At 41.4% G+C, this 20,535-nt stretch overlaps 2 protein-coding genes across 7 annotated transcripts in view; one reads left to right on the plus strand and one right to left on the minus strand.

Annotated features, from left to right (window-relative positions):
• LIAS (lipoic acid synthetase) overlaps nt 1-9,630 on the minus strand; it is a 28,344-nt gene extending 18,714 nt beyond the window's left edge. For all 6 annotated transcript variants that reach the window (XR_012158691.1, XM_073342262.1, XM_073342259.1 and 3 more), the window contains exons 1-7: nt 9,442-9,630; nt 5,890-6,062; nt 4,001-4,094; nt 3,097-3,177; nt 2,703-2,859; nt 1,824-1,881; nt 236-364 (exon numbers count right to left, since the gene is read on the minus strand). Coding sequence is in view for 5 of the 6 variants with exons in the window: in XM_073342262.1 (XP_073198363.1) it covers nt 236-364; nt 1,824-1,881; nt 2,703-2,859; nt 3,097-3,177; nt 4,001-4,094; nt 5,890-6,062; nt 9,442-9,615 (866 nt within the window). In the remaining variant the exon portion in view is untranslated. The remainder of the gene's footprint in view (nt 1-235; nt 365-1,823; nt 1,882-2,702; nt 2,860-3,096; nt 3,178-4,000; nt 4,095-5,889; nt 6,063-9,441) is intronic.
• Nucleotides 9,631-9,733: 103 nt separating this feature from the next.
• RPL9 (ribosomal protein L9) lies at nt 9,734-17,050 on the plus strand. Its single transcript, XM_073342263.1, has 8 exons — nt 9,734-9,767; nt 10,269-10,315; nt 10,396-10,511; nt 11,989-12,084; nt 12,935-13,067; nt 14,832-14,912; nt 15,439-15,556; nt 16,909-17,050. Exons 2-7 carry the CDS (start codon nt 10,270-10,272, stop codon nt 15,543-15,545), a joined length of 579 nt encoding a protein of 192 aa, XP_073198364.1. The 5' UTR covers nt 9,734-9,767; nt 10,269; the 3' UTR covers nt 15,546-15,556; nt 16,909-17,050.
• The last annotated feature ends 3,485 nt before the right edge of the window (nt 17,051-20,535 follow it).

The raw sequence follows: 20,535 nt of genomic DNA on the forward strand, positions 1-20,535 counted from the left end.
TATTGTCTACTTTTTAATTTTTAACTTTAGACGCTATTTGATTATAAGGTATAGAGGATTTTTACTATTTATAAGTGTAAATGATGTATGTACAAACAATGAGTCGAGTTAAAGGGACCTAGAGAAGGTTTAATGTTGGTTGATCTAAATATTGCTTTCATAAGAACATTACAGAATACCCTCTAATTGTATGCATCCGACTATTTGTTTATATAAACAGATCACCTTTAATCACCTCTGTAACTCTGGAACAGTTTCCACATTATGGGCGTATACGTCTAGTCCTGACAAGGCAACTTTCGCCACAGCTTTAAGGTCCCCTCGAAAATCAGGGGTTAAACATTCTACAAGAATTTTTGAATTCCTGAAAAACAAAGATTGAAAAATGAACACGCTTGTGGTATTTTTATTATTGATGCTCAAATCAAATATTCCAATAACATCATACTAAAATACCAGAATATTTTAAACGAAATCAAAATTCAGTATTTTTTAAAACAACCCTAAATCGATGATGTTGATATTTAAATCTACAAAGTAAAGTTAAGTTAGGTAAACATCTACAACAGTGAAGTACTGAAAATACTTGAGAGTTAATTTTTTCTCAAAACACAGTATAGGTGCAACTCCTGCTTTGACTAGTGCACGAAATAAAATGAATGTTACATAAGTCAAACATAACATCAGAGCCATTTCTATGATCTACTGAGTCACCAGACTTGCTCAAATTAAGTGCAGGTTACATCTGACTTTCATTTTCGCTCCATACTACACTTAGCAAGATTTTTAATAAGATTTGAACATCTGAACTTCTGAATGACAGAGGGGACATCTGACCGAATGGACTGTAAATACTTTGCATTGCTATTTAGGAATTTAATTCAGTTCCCCGATAGCTTGAATTTGGTTCCCCGAAGCTGGATGGAGAAGTACTTTGCATCACTATACAGCAGTGGTTCTCAACCTGCAGCCCAATCAGCACACAGCTGAGGCCTATATGACATCCTCAGGGCTGTACAGGTAGTATATATATTGTGTGGATGCAGTCCACAAAACAGAGAGCTGCATACATGGCCCATAGTGGTAAATAGGTTGAGAACCACTGGTATACAGAAACCCTTCCAGGTAATCAATGAAGTACTGGTGATAGACTTTGAAGTGAGTCCCTCTAGTCCTCATTACAGGGTAAGTATTAGGCAAATGCCCAAATCAGGCTGCAGAAATTAAATCTACAACCTTCTAACAAAGACCCAAACATGCTACCAAAATGACATGCTGGCACAATGCATAAAGTGGAAAGTAGAAGGTGTCAATGGGAAAGTATAAAGGTGGAATCAGGGTCACAGAGAGCACCTCCTTGGAAAAAATGGCAAAGCTTAGAGGTCAGAGCTGAAAAATAAATCAGATTATCTTTGGAACCCAGCTACAACAGTTTTTATCTTTTCCCAAACCCATTATTACTGTGCTACAACCCTATCATTAAAATATAAACATCCACAAAAAAACAGATAGATATGTCCCATTGCTCTAAATATGTGGTCCAAAGAAACAGTTTAGTGCTTAATTTTAAAAGGAATCTGGGATAAACAGAAATTCAGCAGGAGAACATTACTGCCTATATATTTAATCTAACTTGTAAGTGTAACACAAGTGAGGATGAAAAATCCAGGAGTGGACATGTAAGCTCTCTGGGGTAGGGACTGCCATGTATTACATATTTGTATAGCAGATAGCACCATAGAGCCCTGTCTGCTTTTGGCCTGTAGGCACTACCGCAACATAAATGCTGAATAATAATTAATAGTAATAAATTAATAATGTACCTTTCCTTCAAGTGTGATACAGTTTTTGCAAAGTGTTCTGCTCCACCATCTAGAATATCTAGAAACAATGCAATAATTTGGTATTTTTACATTAAAAATAATATTTTTGTGTAATTCTGTGTGGCTTTGATGTTAAGAGTCTAATCTAACCACAAAAATGTAAAGCGATGCTAAATTAAAGCTGAGATTCCATCCTTAACTTACTACTCATGCCTAAATTGTACAATAGGTGTTCTACCATACCCTTACAATAGCCAGGCTAAGTATGGTTAGTTAGAACAGAGTTGGAACTTTCATTCTAAATTTTCTTGAATATGTATGAGTTTACCTTAGCCCCTTTAATCTTAGCACAGATCTGTATGGTTTAATTTCTTTTTTCTTCCACAGAGGTAGTTTAAGAAAAGAGAAATATACACAAAAAGAAATTGTTCCTGCTCTTTTATTGAAAGCCACTGTTAGAAACTATTGGTCTTTCAGTGGAATACAAGACACTCTTTTTCTGAGACAGTCTTTCCACCAAGATAGCAACAGTACAAAAGAACCATTACAACCTTAGTGGAAAGGTAGCAATATTTTTTTTAAATTAGGCTCTACTCAAATAGACTGAATCAGTTCCATAAGGAACCAACATTTAACCAACTACATAATCGTATATCTTCTATGTGTATTTTGCCTGCATCAGGAGTAGGGGACTAAGGATTAGTCAGGAAGAGCATTTCGTAATCTCTGAAAAGTTTCTGTGTCATTCATTCCTTTCATCAATCTCATAAAAGTTTAAACCCTATACCTCTAATAACCCAAACTGACTGAGGACTCTAAAACTGCTGCATAGTGTGTATGGGAGCTTACACTGGAAGACACTACTGACAACATACTAACCATCTCGGTCTACAGATGTCAATACAACATAATCCAAGCCCCATTCAGCTATAGCTTTTGCTGTATTGTAGGGTTCATTAAGATCCAATGGAGGTGGACTTTTTGCTGTCTTTACGGAACAAAATCTGCAACCTCTTGTACATGTGTCACCCATCAACTGAAATAAGAAAAGATTATGTTTACTTTATATTTTAAACTTTGTATTGTTCAGCCAAGAAACTACTGAATATGCTACTTCAAAAGACTCAATTGTTAAAAACCATAGGAGAGAGAAATTTGTTGTGCACTTTAGCATAATATACCTGGGTCACTTTTACGCTGGAGATTTTTGTATACCCAAATTTGCTACCAACAGAATATATTTCCTATTGTAAGATTGTGGTTATTGACTTACCATGATAGTTGCTGTAGCAGTAGCATACTCACCCCCTCCCCAACACTCTCCAATGTTGGGACAACGCGCTTCCTCACACACCTATAAATAAAATGACATTAATAATAATAAATTGTATTTCTATAGCACCTTCCGCCAAAGGAATTTGTTCTCTCTTCTGAGATAGGTACTGAAATTATGAGGAGGAAATTAAATCACAGATAGGTTAAGTGAGTTGCCCCAGTTAATGGCAGAGCTGGGAAGAGAACATGTGTCACGTGACACCCAATCTTGTGTCTTAACCCCAACACCATTCTTCCTCTGAACTACACAACTTCCTGAAAACTGCTCATCAAAATAACCGTCAGAATTGCACATTCTAAACTGCATTAATTATGCACCTTTTAGATGTAATAAAAAAGTTTATAAAAAATTCACAAGATCTGTGATACATTACAGAACAATCTTTTTCTGAAGAAAAGAATTTCATACTTGTCTTAAATCTTCTGTCTCTTTCCATCAATGGGGGGCATATTTAATAGAGAACACAAACATTTCTTGAATTTCTTTTCATGTGAATTATTTATATACCGTCCCAAAAATTATACAAATGTTTCCACCTAAATTAGACACACTGATAATCTTTTGACTTTAGAGGACTTGAGAAACACAACACCATATTTAAGATCATTGCAGGGAAAATGTCAAATTTTCTGCTGTTTGTTTCTTCCCTTGTTCTCCGTGGGTGAAATTCACCCCTGTGCAAAAGCAGAGGACAAGGCCTATGCATCATATGTTCCCACTGAAGCCACAAAGGCATAAGTGATGCATAGGCTCTCTGCTGCTCCTGAGCAAAGGGGTGAATTTCACATAATGAAAACATTGCTTTCTTCCTAGAAGAAAATGTGTCAGGCATTAGACTTACAGTATGAAGCTTTAAACTTCGCAGTGTGCTCTTCAGTTTATTATAATTCTTTCCTATGGGAATCTCAGTTTTTAGCCATGGAGGAAGTCGCAGCCTGAATAATATCAAGCAAATATAAGGATTAATAAATTACTTACATGTAATCACTTAACTTCATAGATCTACTTTACTTTGTTACAGCCTCTGGGTATGAAAGATTCCTTGAAGCTGGTCATGAGTAATAAATGAGCATTAATATATTTCAAAAAAGTACCATAACTTCTCATTTCCATCCTCATTTATTAGCCTGCCACCAAGCTAAGATGCAAGTATCCACAATTATAGGGTTTAAGATCACTAACCTTACTGCCACGCTATATATGGTAATTCAGACATTGGCAATATAATTACATAGCTTCTACAAAATCCTAGCAAATTTCGAAGGGCTCATTTTGTTTTTCACAGCTTTTGAATTTAGTCTTCATGAATCTATCTACATACAAAACAAAAAAACCCCAACAATTTATCAAAAACACAAATTGGGCATATTGTCCCACTGACACACATTTATAATTTGTTACTGTTCATGGCACAAGCACTCCAATGCCTTCCAGATATATTGGTGGCTATTTCACCAGAGGAATCGAGGCTACTACTGTTCATCTAGAATACTGTTTAAAGTGCATTTTTCAAAGTACACAACCAGTACAGTGTAGATAGCTAAAAACTTTTGGTCAGTGCCATAGAATGGGACATATTCTGCCTTTTGTTACACTGGTGTAACTTCCCTGGTCTTCATGGAGTTTCATGGGTGTAAATGAAAGCAAACTTTGCCCACATAATTTTCTTTACAGGATTAGGAACAAAGGTTTGATTGCAGAATCTTTATTGTTGGAGATGCATGAGCCAGAAAGAATACAGGTTGTTTTTAGTATTTCAAACTGAGTTTGTATGCCTGGAAGTTAGAAAAAATCATCTTCTTAACTTGTAAACTGGGCAGAATTGGTCTGGAAATAATTGAGACGCTAAACATAAAGCTCAAAAATGTCATTTTTATAGGCACTTTTTCAGATTATAACCAGATTGTATACAGTAACACAAGATTGTCATAATAATAAAAGGGGTTGTATAAAAGCTGGATGTCTGTTATTCTTTCATTTATTATTTAGTGTACTAAAGCAATTAGCAGCTAACTGGACAAGTTCCAACACAAGTTCTACAGGTACTATATTAAAGTAGGGCAAAACATATACAAGGGCAGATGATATTACTTTTGGATGAGACTTTCAGATATTACCACCGCCTTTACAGAATGGTGCTGGGCACTACCAATTTACAGGCTCATTGTTGTTAATAAACCACAAACAACTGTGATGCAACCTGTCTGTACCATGAATACATTCAGGACTAGGTTAAAAAAAATCAAACTTGCCAAAATCATAAGTGATTTATTTAGTTCTGTGAATCTCCAGTAACATTTTATGAATCAAATAAATGACTCTTTTCCCAGCTATAATTAAAATAGAGCTATGTAAGTGGAACCATTCACTACTATTTTTTGGGCCAAAAACACTGAAAATAAAAATATATTGCCAATGGTGTTTTAGGTATTAGAATTTTTTACTTGTATGCAAAATCATTTATTCTTATCAACTGTATTGAAATTACTAATTAGCTATCTTATCTCTGCATGTTGTGCTTAAAGAGTTCATATGGGAAACTAATACTTTCCCCTCTTCAAATGACCGTTCCTTCCAAAATGAAGCGTGAAGTAGCCATTGCAGTACTACACAACTTGACAAATATGATACATGTAGGTATTTGTGTACAGTAGAATACAAGAGATATCAAGTACTAAACAAAGCATGATGCTACCTCAGAGTAGAGTGTAATTACTTAAAGCTAGTTACCTTTCTCCCTTCTGGCGTTTTAAATTGCCTTTATACTCAGCCCACATGCTCTTATCAGAAAAATCCCCAGATACAAAATCTTGAAAATCAGGTCCATTTTGCAGAAACTCCTTCTTTTCATCTGGCAAAGAACGTGATGCTCTGTACTGGCTCCACACATTGCTTCCACACACCTAAACACAGCAGAACTGTATTACCCTTATAATCATAAATGTGCTTATATGTATTGGATAACTGCTGGTATACATCTCTTGAGAGCTGACAGGGCTTATATTCGTTTCATACAGAAGCCAAAAAGTTAACAATTTACAGGCCTTACAAGAGTTGTATAGAACAATTGTGAAAGGTTTATTTTTTACCTGTTAATTTAAGGCCAACTTCCATCCTTGGAAGTTTGTGCTCAACTCTCATTGATTTCAGTGGGAGCTATGAACACACATCCAATGGCAGAATTTTGACTTTTGTTTTTCAAGTACAATAATATGCAAATGCAGACATAGGCAATCAGCAGATGGAGACTGGAAAATAATATTTTCCGGTCTCAGTCCCTAGAAAGGGGACAGATGCCGCAAAGTCCATAAGTTTCAAAAGTGAAAATCAAAACACTGGAAGAAGCTAAACACTTAAATGTGAACAAAGGAATAAGCTTAAATTACTGTATTGCTTGATTAAGCACATACTAGAGCAAAAAATGTACAGCACATTCAAGTATAATCTTCAAAAACTTGCAAATAGGAGGGAGCTCCAATACCACTACAGCAACAGGGCAGGATGGCACTGGTACGTACTTAGAAATGGAGTAACTAAAATTTAGCAGCATTCAAATATACCAGCAGTAGCCAGTATAGAAAACGCAGGTTGATTTAAAACACGAGCATAATAAATTACCATATAAAAGATACATCTGCCAAAGAAAGCATCCGTAGTACCCTACACATCAAAGTCAGTAGTGACGTGGGAAAACGTGTAGTGCTTTTAAGTCGGTGGCCTTAGAGTTCAAAGAGAAAGAATCTCCTCTTCAGGCCTAAAAATTGGAAACTGCCATTGTTCAGTGAGCTCTGACAGCTAAGCGGGGGATGGGAGATTCTTAACATGTAGCCAAGCAAGCCTCTAGGTGATGCAGTTGGAATGCCTCAGCCACCTCAACATAAAAGTCTTAAAAGCTCTCAAATCCTTTTGGCGACCCACTGTATAGGTCAGATTATTTAATCTTCTGAGCCCCAGTGGCCTTTTTGGAATAATCATCCTTTCCGGTTTCAATGCATGTAAGACAGACAGGAAGGAATGCAAAGTTCCACAAGATCTTATCCTTAACATTAATTAATATGGATTTGGGTTCAAATATTGTCATCTTGATTAAAAACTAACTAAAGGACTGCAAACAAAAGGTGAAAATGAGCATGATCAAGTAAGTAGTGGGGGAAATGTCTAGCGAGAAACGATGGGGTTTGTTGTTAGGATCCAGTGCTATTTAATAGCATCTGGAAGAGGAGATAAATGGCATCAATGACCAGGGCTCAAACTGGGCTGAGTCAGAAACCCAATGCTGCTTTTTTTTTTTTTTTTTTTTTGAGTTTGCCCTCTTGTGATCCAGAATCTTAATTTCCATTAAAAAAAATCGGTAGCCTTTATGGTTGTGGAGAAAACCCTGAAAACATAAAATGAGTGTTGTAAACCAACGGAATGATGTCTGTCTGAGTCTTTTAGGAACATAAAACAATAGTTCAGAGAGGTCTGAACTGCCCCATTCATCCCAATACCCGATGATGAGCAGCCCATTTGTCCAGTGATGATAATGTAAATATCAACATCTTGAACCTTCACTCTTATCAAAACACATAAGAAAGGCAAAAGTGTATGACAGTCTAGTACAATCTATTGTGAGTGGTGTCTCGTTTTGGAGCCACAAATGAACAGGATTTGGGAGGTACCATCATTTTCCCCTCCCAATCAGTCTTGTAGAGCTAAAAGTCTCAAGGGAAAGAACAGATCCCAGGGACCTAAGTTATGTCTATACTACGGAGACTATACTATAGTATAGCTATGTCCACGCCATAGTATAGCTATGTCCACGCAGATAAGAGGGCAGAACCCTGTAATATAAATGCAGCCTATGCAGGTGGAAGGGTTTCTTTCATTGGTGTAGGAACACCACCAACCTGAATGAAGTTAGTTAAGTCAACAGAAGCACTTTTCTATTTACATAACTGCATCTCCACTGGGGATTAGTCAGAGCTGTGGGTTTCTAACTGACAGAGCTATGCTGACCTAACTTTTAAGTGCATGCAAAGCCCCAGCCTCACCAAGAGGGCCAATCCTATAGAGCTAGTAGTCCCTCAATTCTTCCTGTCCCAAAGCAGCTAGGGCCATCTCTGCTCTGTTGATGGTCATAGGGTCAGGTGGCTTCCTTCATGGCTCTAGTGGCTGCTGCTTCTTTCTCTGCTGGAGGCTGACTGCAGACACAAGCAAACATAACTCCATCAGTAATACTCAGATCATATTTTTGAGCTTTCCTTTGCAACCATGAGAGCTAGAAATGTAATTCTAATGAATGCTCAGATTCAGACATCATTATATAACTCTGCGATCCTGGGCCAGAGGCACAAGCTTATTATGCATACAGTGTGTTGGAACTTCTGCAGAAGAGCTGGACTCAAGGGGCTCAAAAGAGTCTGCAACAATCATATTTTGAATACAATCATATTTTGAAACATATTTTGAATGTTGCTAGAAGCATCTCATTCTGCCATCTCCAGAGATCAGCTGCGGGTACAGCTTGAGAGAGTCCTGCCACTACTACCAGTCTTTCCTCCCCACAATTTGAGCCCTGTACAGAGGGCACTAAACTGGGAGATCTTACAAACATCAAACAGAACACAGAAGAAACACAAAGGGATCTACCTATGCAGTAGTGTTGTAGTAGCCAGTCGGTCCCAGGGTATTAGAGAGACAAGGTGGGTAAGGTAATATCTTTTATTGGACCAATCTCTTCGGATTAGAAACACAGATAAAATATAAATGAGATTCAGTTTGGAAAAACGCAAAACACACACACTCAGGAAAAACTGAAACACAGCCACTCGATGGGAGAGCGAAGCCTGCAAGCAGGGAGTGACCCCGGCCAGTAAGTGAGACGCGGGTTACTAGCCAGGGGATGCTGCAACCAACAGGCCAAGACGCCCTGGGGCTGCGTGTGCTGCACCCCGAGGCAGGAGGTGATCGGGGACCGCCCCGCTCTGTCTGTTCTGGGCGATGCTCGGGGTCCGGGGTCGGCTCTGCGCCCAGCTCCAGCGAGGCACGGGCAGGGGCTCGGGACCCGCCAGGGCGGGGGCGGCCCGGGGCCGCAGGGCAGAGCCGAGCGCTGGTCGCAGAGGGTCGAGCCCCGGACCCGGCGCTACACAGAACAGGGCCGCGGCAGGAGCAGCTCACCCCGAGGGGCCCAGCGGCGCCGCGGGCGGGCGCGGCCCTGTGCTGGGGGAAGACCCCGGCCCGGCCGGGGGGCAGGAGCCGCCTGGCGAGCGGGACCGGGGAAGATCGCCCTCGCTCACTCACCCGCCCCTGGGACCCCAGCACCAGCCGCCTCAGGCTTGTCGTGGCGGCGACTCGACAGCAGCGGCCGCGCTGAAGCAGCGCCATAGCCACCCTCCGCTGCTCTGTCCCGCACCGAGCCCCGAGGACGAGTCCCGAGCGGTCAGATCGGTACTCAGCTGAGCTGCCTGGCCCCATTCCCCGCTTGCTCGGGCCTTAGTGCGGTCGGCGGACGATTGCTCCTGCCTCAGAGCCGGGTGGCCGAACGTGATGACGTCAGGCCTAGGCGGACGGGATACAAGAACGCGATGACGAAAGACGCTCTCCCTTTCCCCTCGGTCTGCAGCGAGGTAAGGGCTATCCCCTGGCCGCGATCTGCTTCCATCCGCGGCACCGGGCCCCCCCGCGCGCCCCGACGATGCCGCGCCGGGCACAGGGCGGCTCTAGGGGCTGTCCTGGCCGCCCCGGGGATGTGCCTGCCCCCGGTCCGTCGGGGAGAGCCCCCGGCACAGACCTCCCCCCCCTCCCCCGGTCTCGGGGAAGCTCGGCCGGGGCCCGGCGCTGGTTCCCCGGGCCGGGCGGGAGCTGCTAGGCCAGGTCTGCGGCGGCCGCTCGCGGGTCTGAGCCTGCCCCGCCCGCAGTGACCCTCGCCCCCCTGTTGTGGAGTGTTCATGGCGGGGGCCCAGGCGCGGGGCAGCCCGCTAGCCGCGTTCCGGGCTCCCTGCGCGGCGTGGCCGCTCCCTTGGCCTGTGGGCCCCGGGCCGGAGAGGCTGGGCTGGGTCTGGCTGGCTGGGGAAGGCGCAGTGCGGGTCTCTGTTGTCTCTGCCCTCACCCTGTGCTTGTCGTTGTAGAATGAAGACCATTCTCAGCAACCAGACTGTTGACATCCCGGAGAAAGGTACAGTCCCTTGCTAGTGGCACGTAAGCTTTGTACTCTCGTCCTGCAACAGGTTAACACTAGATTTTCTTGTCTTCCAGTCGACATTTCTCTGAAGGGCCGGGCAGTTATTGTGAAAGGTCCCAGAGGAACCTTGCGACGGGATTTTAACCACATCAATGTAGAGCTCTCCCTCTTGGGAAAGAAGCACAAGAAGGTGAGCATTGTAGGGATATTTTGGGATTATTTCTATATTCAGAGAGAGAAAGGATGATCTTGTGTCTGGGGTACTAATGAGGGATTTAAGTTTAAGTCCCTGCTCTGCCACGAACGTCCTGTGTGATTTTTTGGAAAGTCACTTAGCCTTGCTTGTCTGAGTTCTTGTATTTTTTAAAAAGTGACAGTAGTATTTTCTTATATCACAGGGTATTGTGAGTCTAAATACTAAAGATTGTGAGGTGCTCAAGGGATCATATAAGTTTCTAAGGTGGCTAGGCGCATCTTGGGTGTTTGAGTCAGGGTTCAGTATTGATATGCAGTCAGGTATTACGAGTGTCTGTCAGCAGGCATGCTCTTTTTAAATGTTCAGTTTTGGAGGTACAGTTTTGGGGAGGTTTTCAGTGTTAAAAATTGTGGGGTATGTATGTAATTGGAAATGTTGAATGAACATTTTATTCATTTACTGAAGGATGCTTTTAGATTTCCCAAATTAATTTTGTTCAGCTATAGTATTTTATTACTTAAACTGTAACTATATGTAGTAAGCAAGATTAACCTAGAATTCTGCTGCATTGATAGCTCAGTGCATCTTAGTTAAGTTTTCTTGGATATGTCATTTAATAGCAGATGAAGGTAGCTGATGTGCCTGGTCTGCTCTTTCAAATTTCTTTTCCAGTTCTGCTGGGCCATGACTTGGGGGGGGGGGTGCTCATTGGTACCTTAGCTATGCATTCATCACCAAGTTCAGTTGGTGTTTGGTGGTGATTACAAGGAGGCTAGATAGAAAGCTTGATTCTGCTTACTGGGAAGTCATATTTTCAAGTTTTTTCTAAACAAGACATTCTAAAAACATTTCCCTAACCTAATACCTTTTGAATGAACATTTGACAAAGTGAGTATTAAAACCTGCTTAAAATCTTTGAGGTAAAGAGTATAGGTCTGGCACATTAGTGTTTTGCTTAACATGTAAAGGATGGCATACAATTTCCAGTGCATAGATTAAGAAATACGCCATTTCTTAATGGCTGCCTGGTGATACGTGAAATTGGTTAATGCTTTTGCTAATGAACAAGCACAAAACTTGCCATCACCATAGTTAGCAGTGTGGAGAGGTCAAATATTTCTATGTATATAGAAAAGGAGCTAGCTTCTCACCTAGACAGTCCATACAGGAAAAGGTTGATGGAACAATGCCAGGAAGTTTGCTTTGTTACTGCCCTGTACTTTCTCTTCCTGTTCAATATTTTGCACTCACACAAATATTTGTCATCTGAGGGTTTTAAAGCACTTTGCATCAGTATTCCTCAGACTCCTTTATACATGTTAAAAGCTCTATTTCACAAATGTGGAAATTGAGGTTTGTGGAGATTAAGTGATTTGCTGAAGGTTATACAAAAACCAGTTTAATTCCTTATGTGTAACATGTTTGTTAATTCTGAATTGAAACTGAACGCTTTGCTGAACTTTTATTATAGCTACGGGTTGACAAATGGTGGGGTAACAGAAAGGAGCTGGCAACTGTTCGTACAATTTGCAGTCATGTTCAAAACATGATCAAGGGTGTCACATTGGTAAGTTTTATTTTGAAATAGAATATTTGTCATTTGATTCTTAACAATTTCAGACAACTTCATTCTTATGAGAATTTTTGTAGCCATGCTAAATGAAAGGTACTGTATACAGTGTGGGTTACCTATGATCTTGCCTTTGCCAGTGAGATCACTTTAGAGTTGGGAGAGAATGTTAAGCAGAAACATTAAAGATCTTTAGGGCTTGATTCTTCAAAAGCAACTCTTCTGTATTAAAAGTTAAAATACTCTCCAGAAACTGTCTAACATTTCATCACATTTGTCCAGTAACTCTTAAATGTATCTCCTAGTTTTGCAGTCTTATAGCTCTGTAACACAGCGGTTCTCAAACTTCAGTAACCCGAGGACCCCCACTTTGATTTTAAAATTTGCTGCCTACTCCCAGCAACCAACACTTAGGCCTGGCCCCACTCCGCCCCTTCCTCCAAGGTCCGGCCCCACCTCTTCCTGCCACCGCTCCAACCCTGCCCCTCCTCTTCCCCGATCCCGTCCCCCCTCCCCCTCCCGAGCACCTTCGCTCCCAGTGCCTCCTGCACGCAGGGGAGCTGCAGGAGGTGTTGGGAGGGAGGGGGAGGAGTTGATCAGCAAGGCTGCCCCGGACATGATTCTGCCCCCTCCCCTGAGTGGGCCCTGTCCCCCCTCCTACTCCTCCCTCCCAGGGCCTCCTGGACTTCTCTGGTGTGCAGGAGATGCTGGGAAGGTGGGGGAGGAGTTGAGTTGATGTGCGGGGGCCCGCAGACCCCCTCGAGTACCCTTGCAGACCTCAGTTTGAGAAATGCTGCTGTAACACATTTGAGTTGCATGGTGAAATTTTTGATTTGGTTACTCCCAGGGCTTTCGTTACAAAATGAGGTCTGTGTATGCTCACTTCCCCATCAACGTAGTTATACAGGAAAATGGCTCACTTGTGGAAATCCGTAACTTCCTGGGAGAGAAATATATCCGCAGGGTACGCATGAGACCAGGTAAGTCTAGTTAGAGGCCTTATACTTTGCAAATTGAAGTGAACATGCTGTGAATATGTTGTTGTAACAAACTTGCTTCTAGTAAGATTCGATGCTGTGAACTTTGTAATGGGCATCAGAAGACATATTGTTTATGGCCTGACTTTCAAAGGTGCTAGGTGCTCACAACAGATCGATTTTTCTGTAGAAGCTGTGAATGATCAACATCTGAAAATCATAATCTCTTAATAAACCAGGATAGATCCAGACTTTTTCTGAGGGTCCCATATTTTGCATCGGCACTCCTGCATATGCAATCTTGATTTTATTAGTTTCCAAGATACATGCATGACAAACTTCTGCTTTTGGCTTTGTTCTAAACATTTTTCATTATCACTTGAAATACTTAATTTAGACTTAAAAAAAGTAGCAATCTTGATGAAGCTTGTAAAGTTGTAGCTTTATGTAGAGAGGTCAGTGTTAAGTCTCTTTAATACAGTGAGTACAGAAAAATTAACTGCTGTAAGAACTTTACATTTATTTTAAGGATACATATGAAAAGCTTAGTTTGCAGCCTGTCTGCAGAAATCTTTCAAAAGTACAATTTCAAACAAGCTTATTCATTTGACATACACTCTTATCTGTAATCCATCAGTGTGTTATGTGTTTGTGGCAGTAGCCATTTTGGTTAAGTTTATTGGACAAATGGACATGTAACCCTAACTGCATTTTATACCTGTAGAGATTAAATATCTGCCATTGGAGGCATTCCTATAAACTAGCCTTACCCATTGTACTACAACTTAATTCACAAAAAATACTTAAGTTTTTGATTTGACATTTTGACAAGCAGGTTAGAGTAAATGAATTAATCAGCTCTTGCTCATATTCAGGATTGTCTAAAGCTTGTGAATTCACAGCCAGATATGAATAAGAGCTATAATGGACACCCATTACCTGACAATGGGAAGGACTTTAGAGTAAATCAAGTTGATCTGTTTGATCTCCACTTTGGATGAAAGCATCAGGTTAGATAACTGGTTGCATCTCAGACAACATTAGCAGATACAATAAGGGCTGATATTTATGTGGGTGCTGTCACTCTGTCTATTTGGCTACCTTATTTTTGTGGTTTATAATGGCATTGATAGTGGTGGGTCTTTGAGGATTTTGTGAAGATACAGGAATGTCTTTGGCCCGCATGGAGGGTAAGAGGTAAAATTTTGATCTAATGGCTGGCCTCACTAATCTCACTTGTGCAGTTCTTGAATTAAAAAAGAAAGTAGCAGACATATCCAAAACTAGCCATCAGAATTTCTGAAGTGCCCAAGTGATAACTGAATAATGTTCAGCCAAATTTGGAGCTTAACAGACCAAGCTGTTAGACTATCCAAAATGGATTCTTAAATTTTCGAACTCTTGTATCTGTTAATGTTACACTTCATTTTTGATTTGAGTTACAGGGTGGTTTTGATTTGAGTTACAGGGTGAGAAGGTTTTAATCTGCTTTATAAGGGAAAGCAGCTGAAACTTTGTATGTATAATAGTGCCTAGCACAAAGCAGGGGGCAGTCCTAATATTGGCCTCTGGATGCTATTGTAATAAATAATAGGAAGCTAATTATTGTAATATCCATATAGTCTTTTATGGATCTATAAATGAAGTCAAACAGGATTTCTGAAACAGCGACTGTTTTTCCTTGAATGTTTAGAAGTTACATAAAGTGCATCTGCCATACCTCCACAGATAAATATACAGCTTACTGTGTACTTTCCTTTCCCTTAGGTGTTGCCTGTGCAGTATCTCAAGCCCAGAAGGATGAGTTGATTCTTGAAGGGAATGACATTGAATTGGTATCAAACTCAGGTTTGTATACTAAGTATTTATGGAGGGAGAGAGATGTGTCACTAAGCTGTAGGACTAGCCCTTTAATTTGCAGGTGTCAATTCAGGAACTTTTTTTTATATTTTAACAAACTGTTCCTGAAAAACTTCACTGAATTGAAGTGATAGCTCAAATCAACTTCTGTCTAGAAATTAAGTACTACTTATTGCGTAAGAATGGAAGACACAAATATTATTTGTCAGTGCATTTACTTGGAAAGCAGTAAAACTGACCCTGTATAGCTTTATTTTGTTTCTTTTATGCAGCAGCAGAAAAACATTTAAAACCATTATTGTAAAGCTCTTGTTGGTGAGAGGAGTTGGCACCTGAAAGTTCCAGGCTGCTTAAAAAGAAGTTTAGTCATTTCAAGTTGGCAGTATCCCTTCTAAGCTATTTCATCTCCTGTTTGAGTTCTGTGTCATCAGCTGAAATGTTGGAGTGTGTATAAGAATGGGCTGAGTTAGGGCACCGTCTTTGCTATGTCTTAAATTTCTTGTTTTTTTTGTAGCTGCCTTGATCCAGCAGGCCACCACAGTCAAGAACAAGGATATCAGAAAATTCTTGGATGGTATCTATGTTTCCGAGAAGGGAACAGTACAACAGGCTGATGAATAAAACTATAATAGGTTGGTATTTTATGCAGTAACATTCTGTATTATAATTTCAAAGGTACATGTGTAATTTGATAAATCAGGTCCCCGTCTTAAAGACTTCAGCAGATTTTTGGGAACAGGGAATGATCAATACGGGTGCGTGGGGCAGTGCTCTTGAACAGGTAACATGAAAAGTTACTTGCTAGTAGGGACTGGTCTATAGTTAAGTTTTTCTGCTTTAAGTATATGTTAGAGGCAACCCCCAGTATGGTTATTATTATGGTTATTAATATTTTGTCACTCTTGAGCTGCTATTCAGGTTCCTATCTGGTTTGATGCATTGGAGTGCAGACTCATTTGAATTTGGTGGTAAGACTTTTTTGCTCCTTAGTTTGGTGATGGCACAGAGCAGCGTATTGATAGGAAGATTTAGCAACATATTCATTGCCTAGTATTTTTGCCATTCAGTAGCTGTAAACCCACCAACATGGCATCCATTCACTTGAGGAGCAGATAATTTTTTTAACTTTGAATAATTGATGCACTATTGTTTGATTACTGAGTTTCTTGATGCATTTGTATTTGTCCTCTGTTACCAAACAATGAAACTAAAACACTTAATATTATGGAAGTAACTTACAGTTAAATGGTGCTACAAGCTTTTCCTTTAGGATTTTTTCACCAGTCTACAGACGTTTATACCACCAGCTTTTTCATCCAAATACGATTATATTTTGTTTGCAAAATATACCAGCGTGTCAGATGGCTGCAAAAGTCTCAAGTTGCATTTAAAATTAGTGTCACGAGTACCTTCTGCAGCATAAAAGCAAGGGAATATGCAAATTGGCTATTTCTATTTTAACTTTACTAAAGTTTTAGTACAGCAATTTTAACTTTTTAGTATCAGTGGATTCCACTTGAAACAGACATATTCCACCCAGACAAAGCCAATTTAAAACATCAACCCTGTTATCACCTGCTATGTAGAGGTCACTTCAGCCATGTGCAAGACTATTTATTCCATTTTAGTGCTGTTCTTTTGGGGGAGGGAGAAGATTAGTTACTCTTGAGCCATTGACTTTGACCATTTGCTTTAGTCAACCCAACTGAAAAATGGGTGAAGAACAGCTACTTGCATTGCATCTGAACTATGTTCCTGCTTAAATGATCAAAATGTGACAAGATTCTATGTCTGAATTCTTGAGTGATGCTTAACAAGTAGAACAGTTTTCTATGCTTTATATCAGATATGCTTTTAAAATATATTGAGATATCCACAAACTTTGAGTAATAAATCTAAGGGAATTTAGAGGGGATTGCACTGACATAGTAAAGCTTAAAACTGTATATATTGTTTTATAATTTAGCACTCTTCTTACTTTCAGTTGTCTAGATTCTGAAACAAACCACAAGTGGGACATCCGTAACTTACTACTTGATGCAGCAAGTACCGAATGGGAAGTCTGGTGTAACACTGAACACAATGATGTGTTTAAAAAAAAAAAATAATAAAACAAGTATTCCACATTTTGAGTTCTGACTTTAAGATCTGAATAACAATGGCTATAATTCGGTGTATTATTATATTAAATTTAAAATTATCTTAAAATATTACTCTTTGGAGAAGCAGTTCCCCAAGTTAGTTTTGCAAGATGCCATAGTAGACTGTTGTATGTTTTTGCCATCCATTAACAGTGTACGTAACTCATAGCCTCTCAGAACCTTAGTGTAAAAGAAAGCAGCCTGAAATGATTTCTCTGAGATGTGTGGACTGTCCAGTTCATGTAATTGAAGTGCTAACTCTGAAGTAAAGATTTTTAAATGGTGAAAACTATTGATCACTTCAGCAGAAGAAGCAAACTCTAATATGTTTATTCGATAATCCCATTTCATTCTTTCTCTGACTTCAAAGGTTCAGATTACCTTGACAGTTCCTAAAACTTGCTTCACCAACAGCTGCTTTAGTCAAGTTATCATTGTAAACTGAAGACTAAAGATGAGGACAATAGAATAAAATCCAAATATCAGTAGGGGCTGCATACTTTGTAGCTCGTGTAGGCCAAGTTCCTTGCATGCATCCCTCTATTCCACTCCACAAACTCCATATGTGCTACTGTCCATCGGTCTTTGTTTCCAGGACTCCCTGCAGTGCCCTCACCAGGGTTTCTCTAAGACTCCCATGGAAGGAGCTCTTTGTGCACTCCATTCCCATAGCAGTGCCTCCAGTTTTCCCTCACCAGGGGTTCTGTGCCACATTCTTCCCTCCACCCATTCCAAGTCCCCCACTTTTGCCCCCTATAGCGGGGGCTCTGAACCCTCATTCCTCCATGGAAGGGGCTCTGTGCCCCCCATGTCACCCTCTTCCCCTAGCATTTTTCTGCCTGAGGAATAAATCATTGAAGGGTGTGAACATGTTAAACTAGTGGGAGGACAGGCTGAGATAGGAATATTGTCTGCTAGGTGATTTTAGACCATTTATAAGGTGTTTGGAAGTGGCTGGGGGGCTTCATGTGTTCCCCATTTTCTCCCTTTTGATGTCTTCAGTTTTTCCTGAAAATGAGTAGGAATGTGGACACTGATGAATACAATGGTCTCTGAAATTTAGAACTATGAAGTTCAAGTTACTGGGCTACAGACAAAAAATTGCCATTTAATTGAGTAAGACCTTTATGAACTTAGTCAAAAACAAGACTACCATTGTGATATTTTCAGTTATTTAAATACCACTGTACTTAAATGAAACTACTGCAGAAATTCCCTGTCTGCTGCAGAAATCATGGGTCTTCGCTGCAAAGTCTAAATAGATGCTTTGAATATTGTGGGTACCTTCTGTCAGCTTGGAGTGAACTGCTCCATGGTTAAGTTTTTCTTAGTGTGTGGCTGCAGAGCTAACAAATTTGTGACTGTAGCCCTGTCACATAACACTTTGCATATAAAATCTGCAGTACCATTATTAACTTACACATATAAGCTTTGAAGAAATACTTACTTTGTAAAGAAATGTGGGAATAAATGCAAAGCTCTGCAAAATACAGTTAAAATTTAAATGATGCAATCTCTCAAAGTAGGAGATAAGCCTCAAAACTAGTACTCACTGTTTCTGCTTAATTAGAATATCTTTTACAAACAAACGTAACTTTAAGTTAAGGCTGCCTATCTCCTGCTTCTCTGTGTCCTTGAGGAGAGATCTGTCCTTCCTCTAATTGCTTCCTACATTGACAAAGTGGCCTTGCATCCTGTCTGCCATGTCACCAGGATGAACAAAAATATCCCAGCCTGTTGTGCTCTCAATCCCTCCACTGATGCATGTGGGTGTACATGCCTTGGCCCTACCTGCAGTTGTTGCCCAGAGATTTGTGGAGTTGCAGGGTTGATCTGGAAGCTTCCCTTCACAATGGCTGATAGGCTATCAACCATGGTTACAACAGAATGTGTGTATGATGATCCTTGTATGCATAAGCTCATGCCTACTGTAACTCCCTTTGTCAGGAGGGGAGAGCCCTTCTTGTGGCTCTGATACATGCTGGAAGGGGCTTCTCCACCTCCTGTTGGCTGAAGGGGACAATAGTGGAGGTGGCATGAGGGGAGAGCCTGTCCCTAGTGTCACATGTTGGAATGTGCCTGGCAGACAGAAGGGGAGTCTCTTCCTCCCATAGGCCAGATGGGCACATGGCATGCAATTGGCTCTTTGCACACACATGCACACGCCTCAATTTAAAACCTTCCTTGGGATCCATGTGCCCTTTTGTGGGGATAGCTTGCTGCTGCAACAATTCCTGGAAGGGGCCTGGCTGGAGAACTCAGCCACACTACAGCAGCAGTAGCTGCTAGGGCAAAGTGTGTGTCCCCTCCAGGAGTGGCAGGGGTAGGACCGAAGCTATGAGAGCAATACCTCTTTCTGGGGTGAGCACCTGGAGCTGGGTGGTGGTGGCAGCAGCCATCCAGGCTGCTGAAGGTGGCAGGCACACAGCAGCTGGGCTCACTGCTAGGATTGTACACCCAGCAGCAGGTGGTATGTGGGGAGCAGGGTTGTGGCTCAGTCAATGGGGATGGAGGTGTTAGAGGAGCCCTGACTAAGGGAGAACTGGGACAGAGTCTCTGGAGGGGTTCTGGGAGCAAGGTCTTGGGCTCAGAGGCCAAGGTTGGGGAAGGTGAGTGGACCACCCAAGGGTGGTCAAATAAGAGCTTCCCTGCAGGACTGTTCAGGCATCCCAGCCGCGGCCCCCCCCGCCCCCCCGGGCTGTAGTGGTGAGGGTTGCCAGCATCTCCCTGCAAGGGAGGGGGCTGGAAGTAGGCCTTTGTGCACCATGTTCAGAGCTGCAGTTCTGCCCCCACCTAGGGCAGTGGAAAACTGGTCCTATGAGGTGTAAGAGGGCTGCCTCTTTCTTGGGGTGTGGGGGTTAAGTGTGGGGGAAGCATGGCCCTGGGCTGAGGAGGCAGGTGACTGAAAGTAGGATGCACGGGGGCAGTGCACCCAAGACAGATGTTTTAACTGCAATAGAGGGGGCTGATGCTTTCCTCTCCCTCCCCTCTTCCCCCCCCCCCCCCCCCAGAGGTAGCAGGCTACCCATCCTTACACACTGACCACAAGTTCTTTTGAGAATGGGAAGCGCTATGAGAATTTATCAAACACTTAGGGAAAACAAATTTGGAAAGGAGAATATGTGGATATGTTCACCCTGCTGTATCAGCTGGAGGATGTGGATGGAGAAAATAAGCCCAAGGTGGCTAATGCACTAGAGAATTGGACCTGGCCTTTTATGTATATGCAAGCTTAATATGTGAAAGAAACCCCCAGAGAGGTGTGTCTTTTTTCAGATATTTAGGTAGGCATATGATGAGGTCCTCAGATGGTGGGCAGCAAAGAACCCAAACCCAAAGGACCCAGAATTATGGCTGGTATATATGACACCATGCCATCCTATTCAGTACATTTATCCAGACAACAGGGTAGTTATACCCAAACTGCAGGCTTCCAAAAGGAATATCACATTTATTCTATTTCTGTTGCG

Source organism: Lepidochelys kempii, chromosome 4 (genome assembly GCF_965140265.1).
Source record: "Lepidochelys kempii isolate rLepKem1 chromosome 4, rLepKem1.hap2, whole genome shotgun sequence".
NCBI classification, from domain to species: Eukaryota; Metazoa; Chordata; order Testudines; family Cheloniidae; genus Lepidochelys; species Lepidochelys kempii.

Excerpts from the sequence above, each read along its gene's own strand:
- RPL9 (XM_073342263.1), top strand. The coding sequence starts at position 10,270 with ATGAAGACCATTCTCAGCAACCAGACTGTTGACATCCCGGAGAAAG. Across the intron at positions 13,068-14,831 it reads CAGGGTACGCATGAGACCAG|GTGTTGCCTGTGCAGTATCT; the intron begins GTAAGTCTAGTT and ends CCTTTCCCTTAG. Across the intron at positions 14,913-15,438 it reads TGAATTGGTATCAAACTCAG|CTGCCTTGATCCAGCAGGCC; the intron begins GTTTGTATACTA and ends TTTTTTTTGTAG.